At 39.2% G+C, this 15328-nt stretch overlaps 2 protein-coding genes across 23 annotated transcripts in view; one reads left to right on the top strand and one right to left on the bottom strand.

The window, feature by feature from the left end:
• The window catches only part of OVA4 (Nucleotidylyl transferase superfamily protein), an 85680-nt gene extending 72662 nt beyond the window's left edge, over window positions 1-13018 (top strand). For 5 of the 22 annotated variants that reach the window (XR_016078516.1, XR_016078514.1, XR_016078524.1 and 2 more), the window contains one exon: window positions 10615-11288. The gene's annotated coding sequence lies outside the window, so the exon portion shown is untranslated. Of the gene's footprint in view, window positions 1-10547; window positions 11289-11696; window positions 11764-12485 lie in introns of those variants that run through there. The other 17 variants (XM_088891310.1, XM_010253588.3, XM_010253581.3 and 14 more) reach the window with 6 other exon arrangements.
• A 402-nt stretch (window positions 13019-13420) lies between these two features.
• On the bottom strand, window positions 13421-14741 carry LOC104593725 (peroxidase 5-like). The gene is made up of 2 exons (XM_088891313.1): window positions 14416-14741; window positions 13421-14315 (listed from the first exon to the last, which is right to left on the bottom strand). Exons 1-2 carry the CDS (start codon window positions 14656-14658, stop codon window positions 13542-13544), a joined length of 1017 nt encoding a protein of 338 aa, XP_088747439.1. The 5' UTR covers window positions 14659-14741; the 3' UTR covers window positions 13421-13541.
• Window positions 14742-15328: the final 587 nt, after the last annotated feature.

Genomic DNA, 15328 nt, shown 5'->3' with positions numbered 1-15328 from the left:
AATTATTAAGGTGAAACGATGAACATTCATTTTTTTCAAGATATAAAGATTCGATTTAAATAACATTACCTTGAATTTCATACGCCAACCAATTTTGAGAACACATCAATGCCTCTGATGTCTGGGCATGAAGTCTACTACGATGTGGACTTACTATCCTTCCCCCAGTGCTAAAAGCAGACTCTGAAGCAACTGTGGAAATATGAATAGCTAGCACATCCCTGGTAATTGTTTGTAAGGTAGGATACTTGAGTCCATTTGACTTCCACCAAGCTAAAATATCAAAGTTCTGAGTTCTAGGCAATGCATTTTCTTCCAAATAATGGTCCAACTCTGACTTCAAATATGTAAATCGGATTAACTAAAGTTTCACTACCATGTCCAACTTCTTTATACTTGGATTTGGATTGATACTCATGAAGCAAGTCATTACACAATTGACAAATCCTCTCAATCTCCTCCAATGCACCATCTGCATATATCATAAGAAAATAATACTCCATCAACTTCATCTTATATCTTGGATCCAACATTGCTGCCACACCCAAAATGCCATTAATCACACACCAATACTTGTTAAATTTCTCCAACATTTTCAATGTCATATTCCTTACAACTTCACATGAATATGCTATTCTGATATCACAAACTTTGGGAATATATAAATTTGTTGTGGGATACTTAGTTCCTGAGAATAACTCGTCACATTATAAATTATAAAATAATTTTAACCTCCCACAAATTTCCTTTGCCAACTCCCACTCTTCCTCACTTAGCAAACATTTATATTGTGATTCGCGTTGCCTTAAGCGAGAGAAAAATCCTTATAAATCAAAGCAGTATGAAGCATCTCATATGTTGAATTCCATCTGATTTTACAATTAAGAGACAATTTCTTACTACTTTGAATTTGCAACTGTCGGGATGTTTCCTCAAATTTTTGTTCTCTTTTGGGAGTTGCTTTCCAATACACAATACTGTCATGAATTTTTTCAGTGGCATCTCCAATCACAACTAATTCATCTTGTACAATCAAGTTAAGTATATGTGCACAACAATGCATATGCAAGAATATTCCATCCAACATAAGTGAATTCATAGAAAGCTTATCCATAATATCATTGAAAATGACATCATTTGTAGTGCAATTATCAACAGTAATTGTAGATAACTTTCTATCAATATTCCAATCTAAAAAACATTCCACTAACATATTTGCAAGAACCTCTTTTGTGTGTTGACAAGGCACATAAACAAACCTATAACAATAGATAAAATGGAAAAAAAGCTAGGCAATAAAAGTAAATACAAAAAATGACAACTTACTTGAGAATAGATGTTATTCAAAACTAATAAAATTAGTATAATATTTCAGAATAAAGTAAAAGAAATCAGAGAAGAAGAAGGAGACAGCAAGAAGAAGGAGTTCGAATGTCTCCTCTTTCCCCTACTCTTATCTTTTATAAAACGTACTTTAGTTACATAAATTACAAGGAGGCCCTTAAGTAGGCGTCCACATCAGCACTAAACTTAGAAAAACATAAAAAGAACTAAAGGCCCAATAAGAAAACATAACATGAAAGAACTAATAAGGACACTAATGGGCTAGGGCCCATTTGGCCTAGTCTCTCTGCACTTTCCCTCAAGCTAAGCATAGATATCCATCACGCCCAGCTTGCTTATATAATGAACCAGCTTTCCTTTAGGAACACCTTTTGTCAAAACAATAGCCAATTGTTCTTCAGAAGCAACAAATGGTAGACAGACTTCTCGAGGCAACTGTCTCGTATAAAATGCCTATCAATCTCAATGTGTTTAGTTCTGTCATGTTGGACAGGGTTGTGTGCAATGTTGATAGCAGTCTGGTTGTTACAATATAACATCATTGGCTTCTCACAATCTATACCCAATTCATCTAAAAGTGATCTCAACCATAGAAATTCAGAAACTCCATGTGCCATTGCCCTGTATTCCGCTTCAACTGAAGATCTTGCCACTACAGATTGCTTCTTACTCCTCCACGATACAATGTTCTCTGCTACCATAGCACAGTAACTTGAAGTAGACCTCCTATCATCAATACATCCGGCCCAGTCAGCATTAGTGTATGCTTCCAGCTTCATGTGTCCATGCTTAGCAAACACGATACCTTTCCCTGGAGTTCCTTTTCGATAGCACATAACTCTCTCAATAGCTGCTAAATGTGTATTTCTGGGAGAATGCATAAACTGGCTGATTACATTAACTGCATAGGAGATATCTGGTCGAGTCATGCAAAGGAAAGTAACTTCTCAACCAGTCTCTAGAACACCCCCTTATCAGGCAAAAATTCACCTTCAGTCGCTGACAACTTATGATTTAGATCAATAGGAGTAGAAGTAGGTTGATCCCCCAGTTTCCCAGTCTTTACAAGAAAATCAAGAACATACTTCCGTTGAGAAATGAAGATATCATCCTTAGATCTGGCAACTTCAATTCCCAAGAAATATTTGAGTTCTCCCAAGTCTTTAATTTCAAACTCAGTGTTAAGAAAACTCTTGAGATGAACAACTTCCTGAGTATCATATCCTGTAACCACAATATCATCAACATAGACAATCAGGAGGGTTACTAAGTAACCCTTAAGGCCATAAAGAGCAGCCTGAAATCTGTCAAACCAGGTTCTAGGAGACTGCTTAAGGCCATAAAGAGACTTCTCCAGTTTACAAACCTTTCCTTGCATCTCATTCCCATACACCCCTGGAGGTAAAGACATATAGACTTCTTTATTTAGGTCCCCATTCAAAAAAGGCATTCTTTACATCAAATTGATGAAGAGGCCAGTCAAAAGCAGTAGTTAAAGATAGCAAAACCTGAACTGAAGTCATCTTGGCTACTGGGCAAAAGTTTCTAAGTAGTCAATATCATACATCTGAGTATATCCTTTAGCAACCAATCGGGCCTTATATCTCTCAACAGTACCATCAGAATGATACTTAATAGTGAACACCTACTTACAGCTAACCGGTTCCTTTCCCTCAGGAAAATCCACAATTTCCCAGGTATTGTTCTTATGCAAAGCATCTAGTTCAGTCATCATAGCATCTCTCTATTTTGGTTTGGACAAGGCATCTGGGACAGACTGGGGAGTTACATGTGTGGAAACAGAGGCAAGGAAGGAATAGTAGGAAGGGGAAGTGGTTGTGGAGAAAAGGGATTGCTAACAGATTAGAGAAGCTAATGAGAGATTTCCTGTGGGAGCCGGGAGAGGAAAAGAGGGATCATAGAGTTAGCTGGGAGATAGTGTGTAGGAGTAAGTCTTGTGGTGGTTTGGGGCTTGGGAGTATTAGGAGAAGGAATATGATTCTGTTGGGGAAGTGGTTGTGGAGGTTCCTTATGGAGAAGGAGAAGCTATGGGCTAGAATAGTGGCAAGTATACATGAGTTGGAGCACAATGGATGGGATGCTGGAATCAGAGCTAGGACCACAAGCAATTCTCCTTGGAAAGCCATTCATGACCTGCTACCAGTTTTTTCCTCTAATATCAGGTATGACTTGAATTCCGGTAACTCCATAAAATTTTGGGAACAAACCTGGGTGGGGAGCGCCCCTCTAAAGGATCAGTTTCCGTCTTTGTATGCTCTTTCTGATTTGAAAAATGAGTCGATCTCGTCTTTCACCACTCTGTCCTCTTCCGCTTCTGGGGTTGGGTGGAACTTGGGTCTAAGAAGGGATTTGAGGGACTCAGACTTTGACAGTATTTCGAGCCTTATTGCACTTCTTGATAATGTTGTGTTAGACCCCACTAGGGTGGATTCTAGAATTTGGACACCTACCCCCAATGGCATTTTCTCTTGTGCTTCGTTCTTCAAAGTCTTAAGTCAGTCCACCAGTCCTACCTTCCCCCCTTTCCCTGTTGGTGAGGTTTGGTGCAGAGCAATACCTCCTAGGGTTGGTAGTTTTTGTTGGGAAGCCTATCTGGAAAGAATCAACACTGGTGATCTACTCCAAAAGAAGAGACCCAATACTTGCTTGTCACCTCAATGGTGTGTTTTGTGTAAAGCGGATGGGGAGACTGGTTTTCACTTATTGGTGTCTTGCCACTTTGTGAAGTCAATTTGGGATTGGGCTTTTTCCTTATTTGAATGTAGCTGGAATCCCCCATTAGACTTGCAGAGCCTTTTCTCCCCTTCCTTTTTCAGGTGGCGGATAAAAAGGGGAAAGACAATGTGGAGAGGACTAAGGGTTGCAATATGTTGGACACTGTGGGAAGAAAGAAACTCCAGGATATTCCCAAAAACTCAGAGAGGAGCAGCAGATCTGAGGGCTATCATACATATTAGGGCGGTACAGTGGCTGAAATCTTTGGAACTATTCACAGATTACACTATGGATGACATGTTGAGGAAGTGGGGTGAAATTGCAAATTGCACACAGACCAAGTTAGTAATGAATGTGGCTTGGACCCCCCCACCTAGTGGATTCTTGAAATTAAACTTTGATGGGTGTAGTAGGGGAAATCCGGGACAATTGGGGATTGGGAGTGTTTTTAGGGATGAAAATGGGGTCATCTCTGCCATGTTCTCAGGCCCAATTGGAGTGGGCGACTTCCTTAGAGCTGAGATATTTGCAGTTATGGAAGGAGTCCGGAAAGCTAAGGAGTTGAACATCAAGAAACTCATAATTGAAGGGGATTCAGAGGTGGTGATAGGGTGGCTAACTAAAGATCAAAATGGTTTATGGAAGTACAATAATGAGAGGAGGAAATTCAAGTGGCTGGTGCGGGAGATGGAAGTTAAGACATGTTGGATTAAAAGATCGGCTAATTCCCTAGCTGACGGTTTAGCTAAACAAGGGGCAGAAAGGGATTCACTGTTTTGGGCTAAGCTGTAACTTTAATGTCTTTTTTTCTTTTTTCCTTTCTTGAGGCTCTTTGTGGCTCTTGGAAGATAAGTGTGTTTGTCTTCCACTTGTAAATTTTCTACTGATGATTTAATGAAAGTGTTATTGATAAAAAAAAATAGTAGGAAGGGGAAAGGAGGTCGTAGGACAGGTGTTTGGAAATACAATGAGTTGTGCATTTCCGTTTGCCTTTGCGAAGGGCAATAGGGAGATCAAGGTCAGGGAAGGTATCCTTAGTGGTAGAAGAGGGTTGACATGTTATCTCAGTAGTGATGGGAGGAGCAAGAGGCACATCTGAAGGTGTGGAAACAACTTGCATGTCTTTGAGTCTTTGTCTTTGGTACCACCTTTGGATAATAGGATGGGAAAGAAAACAAGGGGGACGAGTAGGAGGGGGAGCAGGGATAGATGACTCAATTGGAGTAGACTCTAAGGAAGATTCAATGGGAATTGGAAGAGGAATAGATGGTGACAATGCAAACAACTCGTCTGAATGCTCCCCCTCAAGAGAAGTACCAAAGAAAGGGACTGGCTCTGCAAATGTGACATCTCTAGAAACAAAGTGAGTGCCACGAACTGGATCAAAACAGCAGTACCCCTTTTGTGTGGAGGCATATCCCAAAAAGACACTTGTCTACTTTAGGCTCAAACTTATGTCTTTGATGACTGTGAACATGGACATAGCAAGTGCACCCAAACACCCGGAGAGGAAGAGAAAACAGATCTTCATTTGGAAAAAAACAAGCTAAAGGGAGTTTTAAACCCCAGAACCCGAGAAGGCATTCGGTTTATCAAGTATGTAGTTGTAAGAACAGCATCACCCCAAAATTTAACAGGGACATGGGAAGCAAAAAGAAGGCTCCTTGCAACCTCAACCACATGTATGTTTTTTCTTTCCACCACTCCATTTTTTTGAGGAGTGTAGGAACAGGAACTCAGATGAATAACTCCAAAGGTATCAAAGTAGGAGGAGAGACTCTTTTCAAAATATTCCTTTTGCATTATTAGATCGGAACATTTTGATTTGAGTGTTAAACTGGGTAAGAATAAGTTCATGAAACTTTTGTACAAATATTTGGTTCTTCATCTAGGGATTTTAGAAGGTAAATCCATGTGTAACGAGAGAAATCATCAATGAAAGAAATGAAATATTTGTAGCGCCCCATAGCAGGTAAATGATATGGCCCCCACACATCAGAGTGCACAATATGGAAAGGAGAAACAGATCTTTTATTACTCACTGTAAAAGATTGTCTACAATATTTAGCAAGTTCACATGACTCACAATGAAGACTCGATAGGGATATTCCCTTAAGCATTTCTAGAAACAAATGACTCAAAGCTGAAAAAGACAAATGACCAAATCTGAAATGACATTTCATGACTCTATTAATTGACTCTGATAAAACAAATTCCGAAGCAACTCCATTAGGTAATTCAGGACTTTGATCAGAGACATCCAACAAGTATATCCCATTCGCCTCATGGCCACTCCCAATCGTCCTCTAAGGCTTCAGGTCCTGAAAAACACAATAAGTAGGAAAGAAAGTTATGCTACAGTTCAATGATTTGTTTAAACTACTAACAGATAAAAGGTTAGTGCTAAGTTTGGGAACATGAAGGACAGAAGATAAAATAAGTGAATTAGAGGCTTTAATATTCCCCTTGCCAGATATGGGAGCAAGAGACCCATCGGCAAGAGAAATCTTCTCTCTACCAGAGAGGAGCTGGTATGAGCAAAAGAGGTTGGGTAGGCTAGTCATATGGTCTAATGCACCAAAATCTATAATCTAAGAAATTCTATGATTACCTGAGACTGTAGCATGATTTGCAAAAGCACGAATACCTGAATGGGCAAAAGCGGATGTAGAGAGGGTGCCTGAGGAGGAAGATGCAACAGTACTCCAAGTGATTTATCAATTTCCCATATCTCTAAAATTTTGCCTTCACTACTGCCAACTGTTCCACAACAGATTTTTCTTCACATTCAGACATTGTAGCAACATTTGCATTCTTGGGTTTTCCAGACTGACCACCCTTCTTAGAGTTGTTGTTCTGGAACCTCTTAAGAAGAAGATCTAGATGAAGCTTCCAACAAGAATCCTTAGTATGTTTCGACTTCTTGAAGTATTCGCATATAACTTCCTTTTTCTCATTAGCCCCTTTGGTTTTATTCCAGCATATGCAAAATGTTCTGGAGGAGGTGGGGTCTGTAGCTGTACCTGTTGCTTGCACTCTTCACTGCTCACCATAGAGTATGCCTATGCAAGTGACACATCATCCTTGGCCAAGATATTTTGCCTTGTAATATCAAATTCAGGATTGAGTCTTGTAAGGAACTCAAACACTCTGTTTCTTTACACAAATTTCTTGAAAATTTTGGCATCTTTGGTGCTTTCCCATGCAAATGTTTCCATAACATCCAACTCCTGCCATAGTGACTTCAACATCGAATAATAGACAACCACACTCTTCTCCCCCTGTCTTAAATTCTTCACATCACTCTTTAGTTTGTAGGCCCTTGCAACATTTAATTTTTGAGAATATGTCTCTGTCACACTATCCCAAATCTCCTTGGCTGAAGTCATCCACAGATAGTGTTGACTTATATGGGGCTGCATAGAATTTACCAACCACCCAATAACTGTGTAGTTATCCTGCATCCATTTCTCATATGTAGGGTCAGACTCATCCGGCATCGCCTTACTACCCGTTAGAAACCCTAGTTTACCTCTACTACAGACATGGATCTTAATGGATTGTGCCCACACAAGGTAATTTGTTCCATCAAGTTTAATTGTAGTCACTCCTGTAAAAAAGGAATCTACGGGACCAACCCTGACATCGGGATCTGCTTCACCTCACTTCCAGATTGCTTCATCAATCAAACGAAAATAAAAAACAATGTTTTTAACCTTTATAGACCTAACTAAGGTTAGTCAAGCACTCAAAAGCCCCAAAACTAGGGTTTCACTGTACCTGGCCTCCGGGGAGAAAGAGAGAAGAGGTAGCCGTTCAAACCAGAGCTATCCAAACGACTTCCAACTGCAGCTGCCCACTTTTGGAGATGAAAAGAAACCCTCCAAGCCTTGAGCACCACACCTAAACAGCCTCTTCTACCCGTAACTAGAAATTCTCTAGTCGGCTAGGGTTTTGGGAAAAAAAATTGCAGTCCCACTTTCTTGGCAATCTTCGACCAGATTTTGACTCTCCAAACCCCCTACCAACTAGGCAAACAAGATCTCTAAATAATCAGCAATCTATCTCTCTGTACACCTTTCGATAAGAAAAAAGATGTATGGGAAAAAAGGAAAAAAAAAAGAAAAGGGAAGAGAGACTTACTCTGATACCAAGATGTGATTCAAAACTAATAAAATTAGTAGAATATTTCAGAATAAAGTAAAAGAAATCAGAGAAGGAGACAGCAAGAAGGAGGAAGATTGGAGAAGAAAAGAGAAAGAAAGGAGTTCGAATGTCTCCTCTTTCCCCTACTCTTATCTTTTATAAAGCATACTTAAGTTACATAAATTACAAGGAGGCCCTTAAGTAGGCGTCCACATCAACACTAAACTTAGAAAAACATAAAAAAAAAAAAAAAAACTAAAGGCCCAATAAGAAAGACACTAATGGGCTAGGGCCCATTCGGCCCAGTCTCTCTACAAGAATACTAAATACTATTAATGAATTATTATATTTAAAAGGCAAACCTTATAATTCGACTTAAAACCCAATCAACATCAATGAAATGTGTTGTGACAGTCATGAACCCTTTCTTTTGATTATTAGCAGTCCACATGTCAGTTGTGATGGCTACTCTACTCTCATTCTTCTCCAACAACTTAATTGTCTTTTTCTTTTCTTGCTAAAAAATCTTCAGAATATATTTTTTAATTGTGTTTCTCTAAACCACTATAAATGTAGGTTGTAGACTATATGAGTACCTCCTAAATCCAATGTGATTGACCATAGAAAGAGGATACTCATGTAGAATGATCATATTAGCAAGTTCTCTCCTTGAGTTTTCTGAATCAAAGGTGTTGTATGTGACTTTAAACTTTCCATCCTTCTTATTTTGACTTGCCACAAAACATTGTTGCCTTATCTGTTGATTATGCCTTGGGCACCTATGCAAATGCTCGTGCAAATGTTTAGTTCCATTTTCTGATTCCCCACCAAGCTTCTTATTACAGTAGTTACAAACTACCTTGACTTGTCAATCAATAGTTACTTTTTTAAAATGTTCCCATACAATAGAAAATGACTCTCTTTTTAGATGGTGCTTCTAAAGTTGTGGTACTTGAACTTCTTTTGCCAACATCGTTCCTAGAGCTTGAAGATGGAGGAGCTATTGTAGTTGTATCTTTTTCATTTGGGGTTGAAGCAAGAGGTGGGATAGCACTTTGGCTAGCTAGTACTGGTAGAGAGTCCAAATTATCTCCTTGTCCAGACATCAAGATTCAAGACTAACCTTAAAGAAAAAATATATATTTTATAAGTAGTTAAAAATGTTAGACAAATAAAAAACAAGATAGAAAATAGTGATTTAAAAGTTTTCAGTTTTCATCTGATAAACAAAATTATAAAGAACTAGAGAGGCCATTATCCAATGTTGATCCCAACACCCAGCTATCAGGGGTCTTGGGAGGGGTAGATTGGATATGGTCCTAACCTACACCAAGTAATGGCCCATAAGACTATAAATGTACTAATCCTTATGAAAGTCATCATCATCATCACCATCATCATCTAAGCCCTGTCCCAACTATATGGAATCAAATAGCTATCTATGTGAAAGTCCATTACCAAAATGGAGAAGGTTAGGGAGAACTCTCTTGTAGTTAGAAGATTTAGAAAGAAGAGTAAGGGCCAAGACGTTTTGCTAGATTGAAAAGGCGTCTTTGTGGGATTGGACCACAAGAGGCTCTTGAAACCTTGGAGGATTGTAAGGAAGAAGTAGAGAGTTCCTGGTCTGGTTTTTTAGGTGTTGATGGCTTCTTTGACTCATCGGCTCTTTTTAGGGACTAGGGTTATGAGAAGTTCCTCTTTCTCGAAGAAGGAAAAATTATACAAACTGGGATATAGTATATAGAATAGGGCTTTGACTGTATTGATTAGAATAGGGATGGCATATGGGTGCATTCAGGCTTAAAATAGAGAGAGCAGATACAAGTAAGTATTTCAAAACTGCTGCTTATGGAGGTCTAGAAGCTATGGTTTGTAAAGAAAAATATAGGCATTCAATGAAAAGGAGTGGTATCTGGTAGGTGCCATGTGTAAGGATGGTTGCTGCTAAAATTCAAGAAAACATGAGGGTGATCAAGTTTGTAATAGGAAATTCCAATATCTAAATTTCAAAACTAAGTTAAAGAATAAGTTTGACTCCTGATGAACATTAAAACCATATGCTTAGTTATACTTATACCTCCATAGATTGGGATTCGATACTTCTTACTACTAGCAACTCCTGAGATGCATGGAAACCACATGAAGGATTTTCAGAGTACAGGCATTAAAATTCATGGTAATGGAATATTATTTATTATTATTATTATTGTTGCTGTTGTTGTAATAATAGTATTTGCTCATTTTATGTATTAGTAATTTTCTTTTCCAAATTTCAGAGCTAAAAATGTGATACTGTAATCATGTCATTTTCACTTGCACAGCCTTATGGTTTACTCATCCAATGGTGGATCCTAGTAATCTGTATATATGTAATGTGGTAAGTTACAGGATACCAGCCTGAAGTACATTGAATTATGGGGGCACCAAAATCACAACCTCCTCTTAACCTCCTTTATTAGTTCATATTTGGGGACTTGTGCTTTTGGTCAATTGTCACATATATTAGAGCACTTATCTTCTTCCAACACTCCAAAGAAGTTAAGTTGTTCTAAAGGTGGACCAAACATCTGGAAGAGGGATAGGGAGATGACACAGAACAGATAGCACACTATTGGGGATGCTTTTCAACTAACTTGTCTTTCCTTGACATAGGGAGAGAGATTGATTTATGCAGAGGTGGTACTTCGTTTCCTAGAAAAGAAATCTGAGAAATTCCACCAGTTTGTGCCTTAGATATGCAACCCCGAATTAGTCAAATGTTGTTAATCAAGGGTTGAAGTTAGACTTGCAATATTTATGAGAATATGGACTTGGATGGATTGTTCGTCAGCCAATGTAAGAGGATTGTTTGGATGGTTTCAGCTGTTAGAAGGAAGAAATGAGCAATTGTCCAAAATGAAGCTTTGTAGGTCAGCACTGACTTTATGGGGTGATTGTCTATATATTTTTTTATCTAGCCAGAAAATTCATCTAAACTATCAAAAAGAAAGGATTGGGTAATGGCCCTCTCAATCCAGGATCAACATTTATTAATGGAAATTTTCTTTTTATCAAAAAAGAAAGTGGTAACATGTGATCCTTTGAATTATTTGAAGCAGATTAAGTGGCATTGTCAAGAAAACAGAATCATATTCTCACGATTCAGTCAAGCTTGTGGGAAACCAAAAGGCTTCCTAATGGGAAACAATTGGTTTTATGATTCCCTTTGGACTCCCATATACAGGGGGAGACACCTGATGCAAAAGGAAGGAAAAATAACAATGCAATTGTGAATTCAAAAATACCTGATGACAAAGGAGAAAGAACAAATGAATTATGTAACCCACTTGCACTTACACAATTTTGGTATGTACATATGAGTTTAGTTTGTTATATTTACAATTTTTTCTAAGATTTATTATAATATAATGAAACTTCTGGTTTCACAATTTGTGGTTCCATTTTTATCGTATAATACATAAGGTTGACAGATTTCATTGATGAGGGAGATCATGACGTCATTGTCTCAATTTTCCCTTAGGCCCCATTCGTTTGCAGGTAAATATGCATGGGAAAGTTGGCCAGTGGGTAACTTTTTCCCATTGACCAACTTTCCCATGTTCTTTTTGCATTAAGCAATGGGCCCACAGTAAAGTTACATACCTATCTCCCAGGTGGGAAAAATAACTTTCCTAACTGGGAGAAATTTTTATAAAACATGATGGGACCATTTTACCCATTTTAATAGTTACTTTTGTGAGTAGAAATGTCATTATTATTTACCTAGGAATCCTACAAATCAAAAGAACATGGACAAGTGCACTTGTCCAGGTAAATGAAACATTTACCTGGGTAGGTGCACTTACCCAGGTAAGCTGCACTGTTACAAATGAACAAGACTTTAAAGTATTGCAACCAAAATCTCCAAAATAAGACTTCTTAATTTGGACCATTAAGATTGGGACTGATAATACATAAACCCATTACATCCATATCAGCTTCTACTTGGCCTAAACCGTGTGACTGTGAAGTATTAAGAATTGGTTTGGGGCCTCACCATTCCTCCAACAGAAAAATCCTTTGGTGGATGGCTATATATTGTAGTAGTTAGAAGTGGCCTTATAAAGCCCAGTGCCTCATTGAGGATCCTTATTTCCTTCTGGCAACGAAATACTAAAATTCACAAAGTACCTGTTTTTGCCATATACCATCCCCAACTAAATGCTTCCCAAACAAATTCCAGAGCCCACATTTTTCTGAAGCTCTCATGTCTTTATCAGGTACCCAGTTGGTGAATGCCCTAAGCTGGAGAAGGAATGTTGATATTAGATATGACACTGAAGTTATCCAACATCCTGACTTTCTGATCTACTGAGTTTCATTGGAGACACCTCTCATTTAGTTGCGCGCAAAACCTTATTCTTCAGTCATGTTAAAAGCTTTGTAGATCATGTAGCTTACTTGGTGGCCCTATTCAGTCTCTATCTGGCCTTGATGGGCAACCTCGCAGTATGACATGACAATAAAGCTTTGCATAAGTATAGTTTTCCATCTAAATTTGGGCTCTAACTTACAAATTACCATATGCTTTCCTAGAAAATGAACTGCTATTGAAATGAAGATTATGAAAAGAATCATTTGAAAATTAGCTTCTGATAGAAGAATGATGACATCCCGACTAGGTAATTGGAATTAAGGTTGAGTTATGCATATATGAATTGCCAGACTTGGACTGGACTCAACTGTTGGACTGTTCAGACCACTCAGAAAAAGTGATCAAATAGATATTAATCAACTACTCATTTTCTTTGTTACCCTACTAGTGTAAGAGCATGCCTATGCATGTGCACAAGATAAAAAAAAAAGGATAATAACAAAAACCTAGTAATGCAAATTAAGCGATTTAAACTCTCTATATAGTTTGAGACTTGGGATTGAGTACCGCCTTCACCGGGTTGAGGGGGTCTAGGGGGAGTTCAAATCTGCCACCACAGAATGCGCCCCAAAAATGTTCCACGGCACATTCCATTCGTGTATTGGGAACATCTCCCAGTGAACGGGAGATGTTCTCAATACACGCTGAGATGTGCATGTGGGATGTTTTTGGGGCGCATTCTGTGGGGGATAGATGTGAACTTGTCTAATGGTTTGGGGGGAGGGTTACCCCAGTTCTGCAGCCCATTAAAAACAATAGATAAAATAGTTTACAAAGTAGTTGAACTAAACAAACGAAAATTCACTTGATTACTTCATAAATAGAACACATAAATATTGAGACTTGTTACAAAGAAAAGACACCTTTGGCTCACTCTAGTTTCATGTAATCAAAATTACACCTAATTCACAATTCTGCACTTCTTCCTAATCTCGCCTTGCGACCCAGTGAGCACATCAATCGAACCCATATGCACCATGGCAGATGCAAATTTGGCAGCCCAGGCTGCTGGATGATTCATGTTGTCTCTCACCATCTTTCTTGTTGAGGGAACAATCCAGAGCACTTGGTCTGAAGTCAACAGTCCCTTGTGTTTCTTCAAATTCTTATAGTAATTGTTGTCTAGACGATCTGGGGTTACTGCATCGAATGGTACAACTGGGTCTAGATTATTTTTAGCAGTTGGATGTAATGGGCACTGAGTTTTCAGGTAACTGGCAAAGGCAGGATCAAGAGAAGGATCCTGGGAGTGTGTGGCATTGAAGTGGTAGAGGCGGTTTGAGAAGGATGAGCAATGAGAGTCCCCGATTGAATGGGCGCCTGAGAGTGTCACCATTTCCTCTAGTGAGAGCCCCTTTCGTGCAAAATTGTTCTTGAGTTGATTCACACTGAAGGATGCATCAGGGAGGTTCTTAGTGACCTCACTTGCTAGTGAAACTCGGCCATCCCGCCGGCCGGCAGGGACTGCATAGTGAATGCCTCCAGCCTTGAATAAGCCATCGCGAGCTGCGAAGGCAAGGATGTCTGAACAAGATACAGTGTTGGGACATTGTGCTTCAATCTTGGCCTTGGCCTCGTCTATCACCTCGAAGCCTTGCACACCCTTGTTGCCCATGCTCACTTTCTCAGCTGGGAACCCTGACGCTGAGTCCAGAAGAATAGAAGCATCACAGCCCTGCAACACAAGAAATTAAACCCCACCTTAATTAACAAGTGCAATTGAGATTTGAAAAGTAGAAAAAATAATATTAATGAAGGAGAAGGCAAAAGCTTACCCTGACAAAGCAGTCATGGAAGTGCAACCGAATGAGAGCAGCAGCCATGGCAGGATTAGCAGCAACAGCTTTGCTAACTGCGTTCCTCACAATGGCCTCTGCAGATGGGCAAGTATTCTTGTAGAAACCCACCTTGAGGGAGGCTGAAGATGACACGGTGGGAGCCATAAAACTGGCAAGAAACATTACCATAAGAGTGAACAGTGTAGGCATCTCTGCCCAACTGACCCAATAGCAATTCATTATCCTAGCTTGTTGCCTGTGCACAGAAGGAGAGGTTGAAGATGAAAGAATGAGAGAGAGTGTGGAGGACACACGCCTGGGCTGATGTATTTATAGTGACAAGTGAATGGGCAAAATGTCCTCCAAGCAAAGGATGCCAGGTTGAACCTTCTCAGCCAATGGCATCTTGGCCTAAACAGCGTAAATGAACAAACATTTACAGTGAACCATTAAAAGGCGTGTTCACGTGGTTCCATTTTCATATTATTATTACTTAAGAAAAGTGAGGGAATCGATGACTCACACTCAACACATTCCATGTACACAGACTTGAGCAGTTCTTCCAGCTCAACGTATACAATTTTATATTGTCTGCTTTCCCAGTACTTGTACTAACGTTGGAAGGACTTGGGCCCCCTTTATTCATAGCTTCATTCTCTGTTTTAAGGTTTTAATTGGAAGAAATTAGTGTGCCCGAAGAAGCAAAGCAAGGTTTATGTTTCTGGGTCCCCTGAAAATGGGTTCTCACTTCTCAGTCTTCAAAGTTGGCGGCTTCAAATTCAGAGTTCTCTCAGTCCCCTGAAAATGACTCTATGGGCAGAAGCCGTGTCTATTGGGCTACAATTAATTCGTTCTACAGTCATTCTTGAATACTGGTTGCAACCTATAGAGTGGCTCAGCTGGGCAGTAA

This window comes from Nelumbo nucifera, chromosome 7 (genome assembly GCF_055504915.1).
Source record: "Nelumbo nucifera cultivar China Antique chromosome 7, China Antique-T2T, whole genome shotgun sequence".
Taxonomy (NCBI): Eukaryota; Viridiplantae; Streptophyta; class Magnoliopsida; order Proteales; family Nelumbonaceae; genus Nelumbo; species Nelumbo nucifera.
The sequence above is the reverse complement of the archived record's forward strand: the minus strand, read 5'-3'. Positions and strand labels throughout refer to the sequence as shown.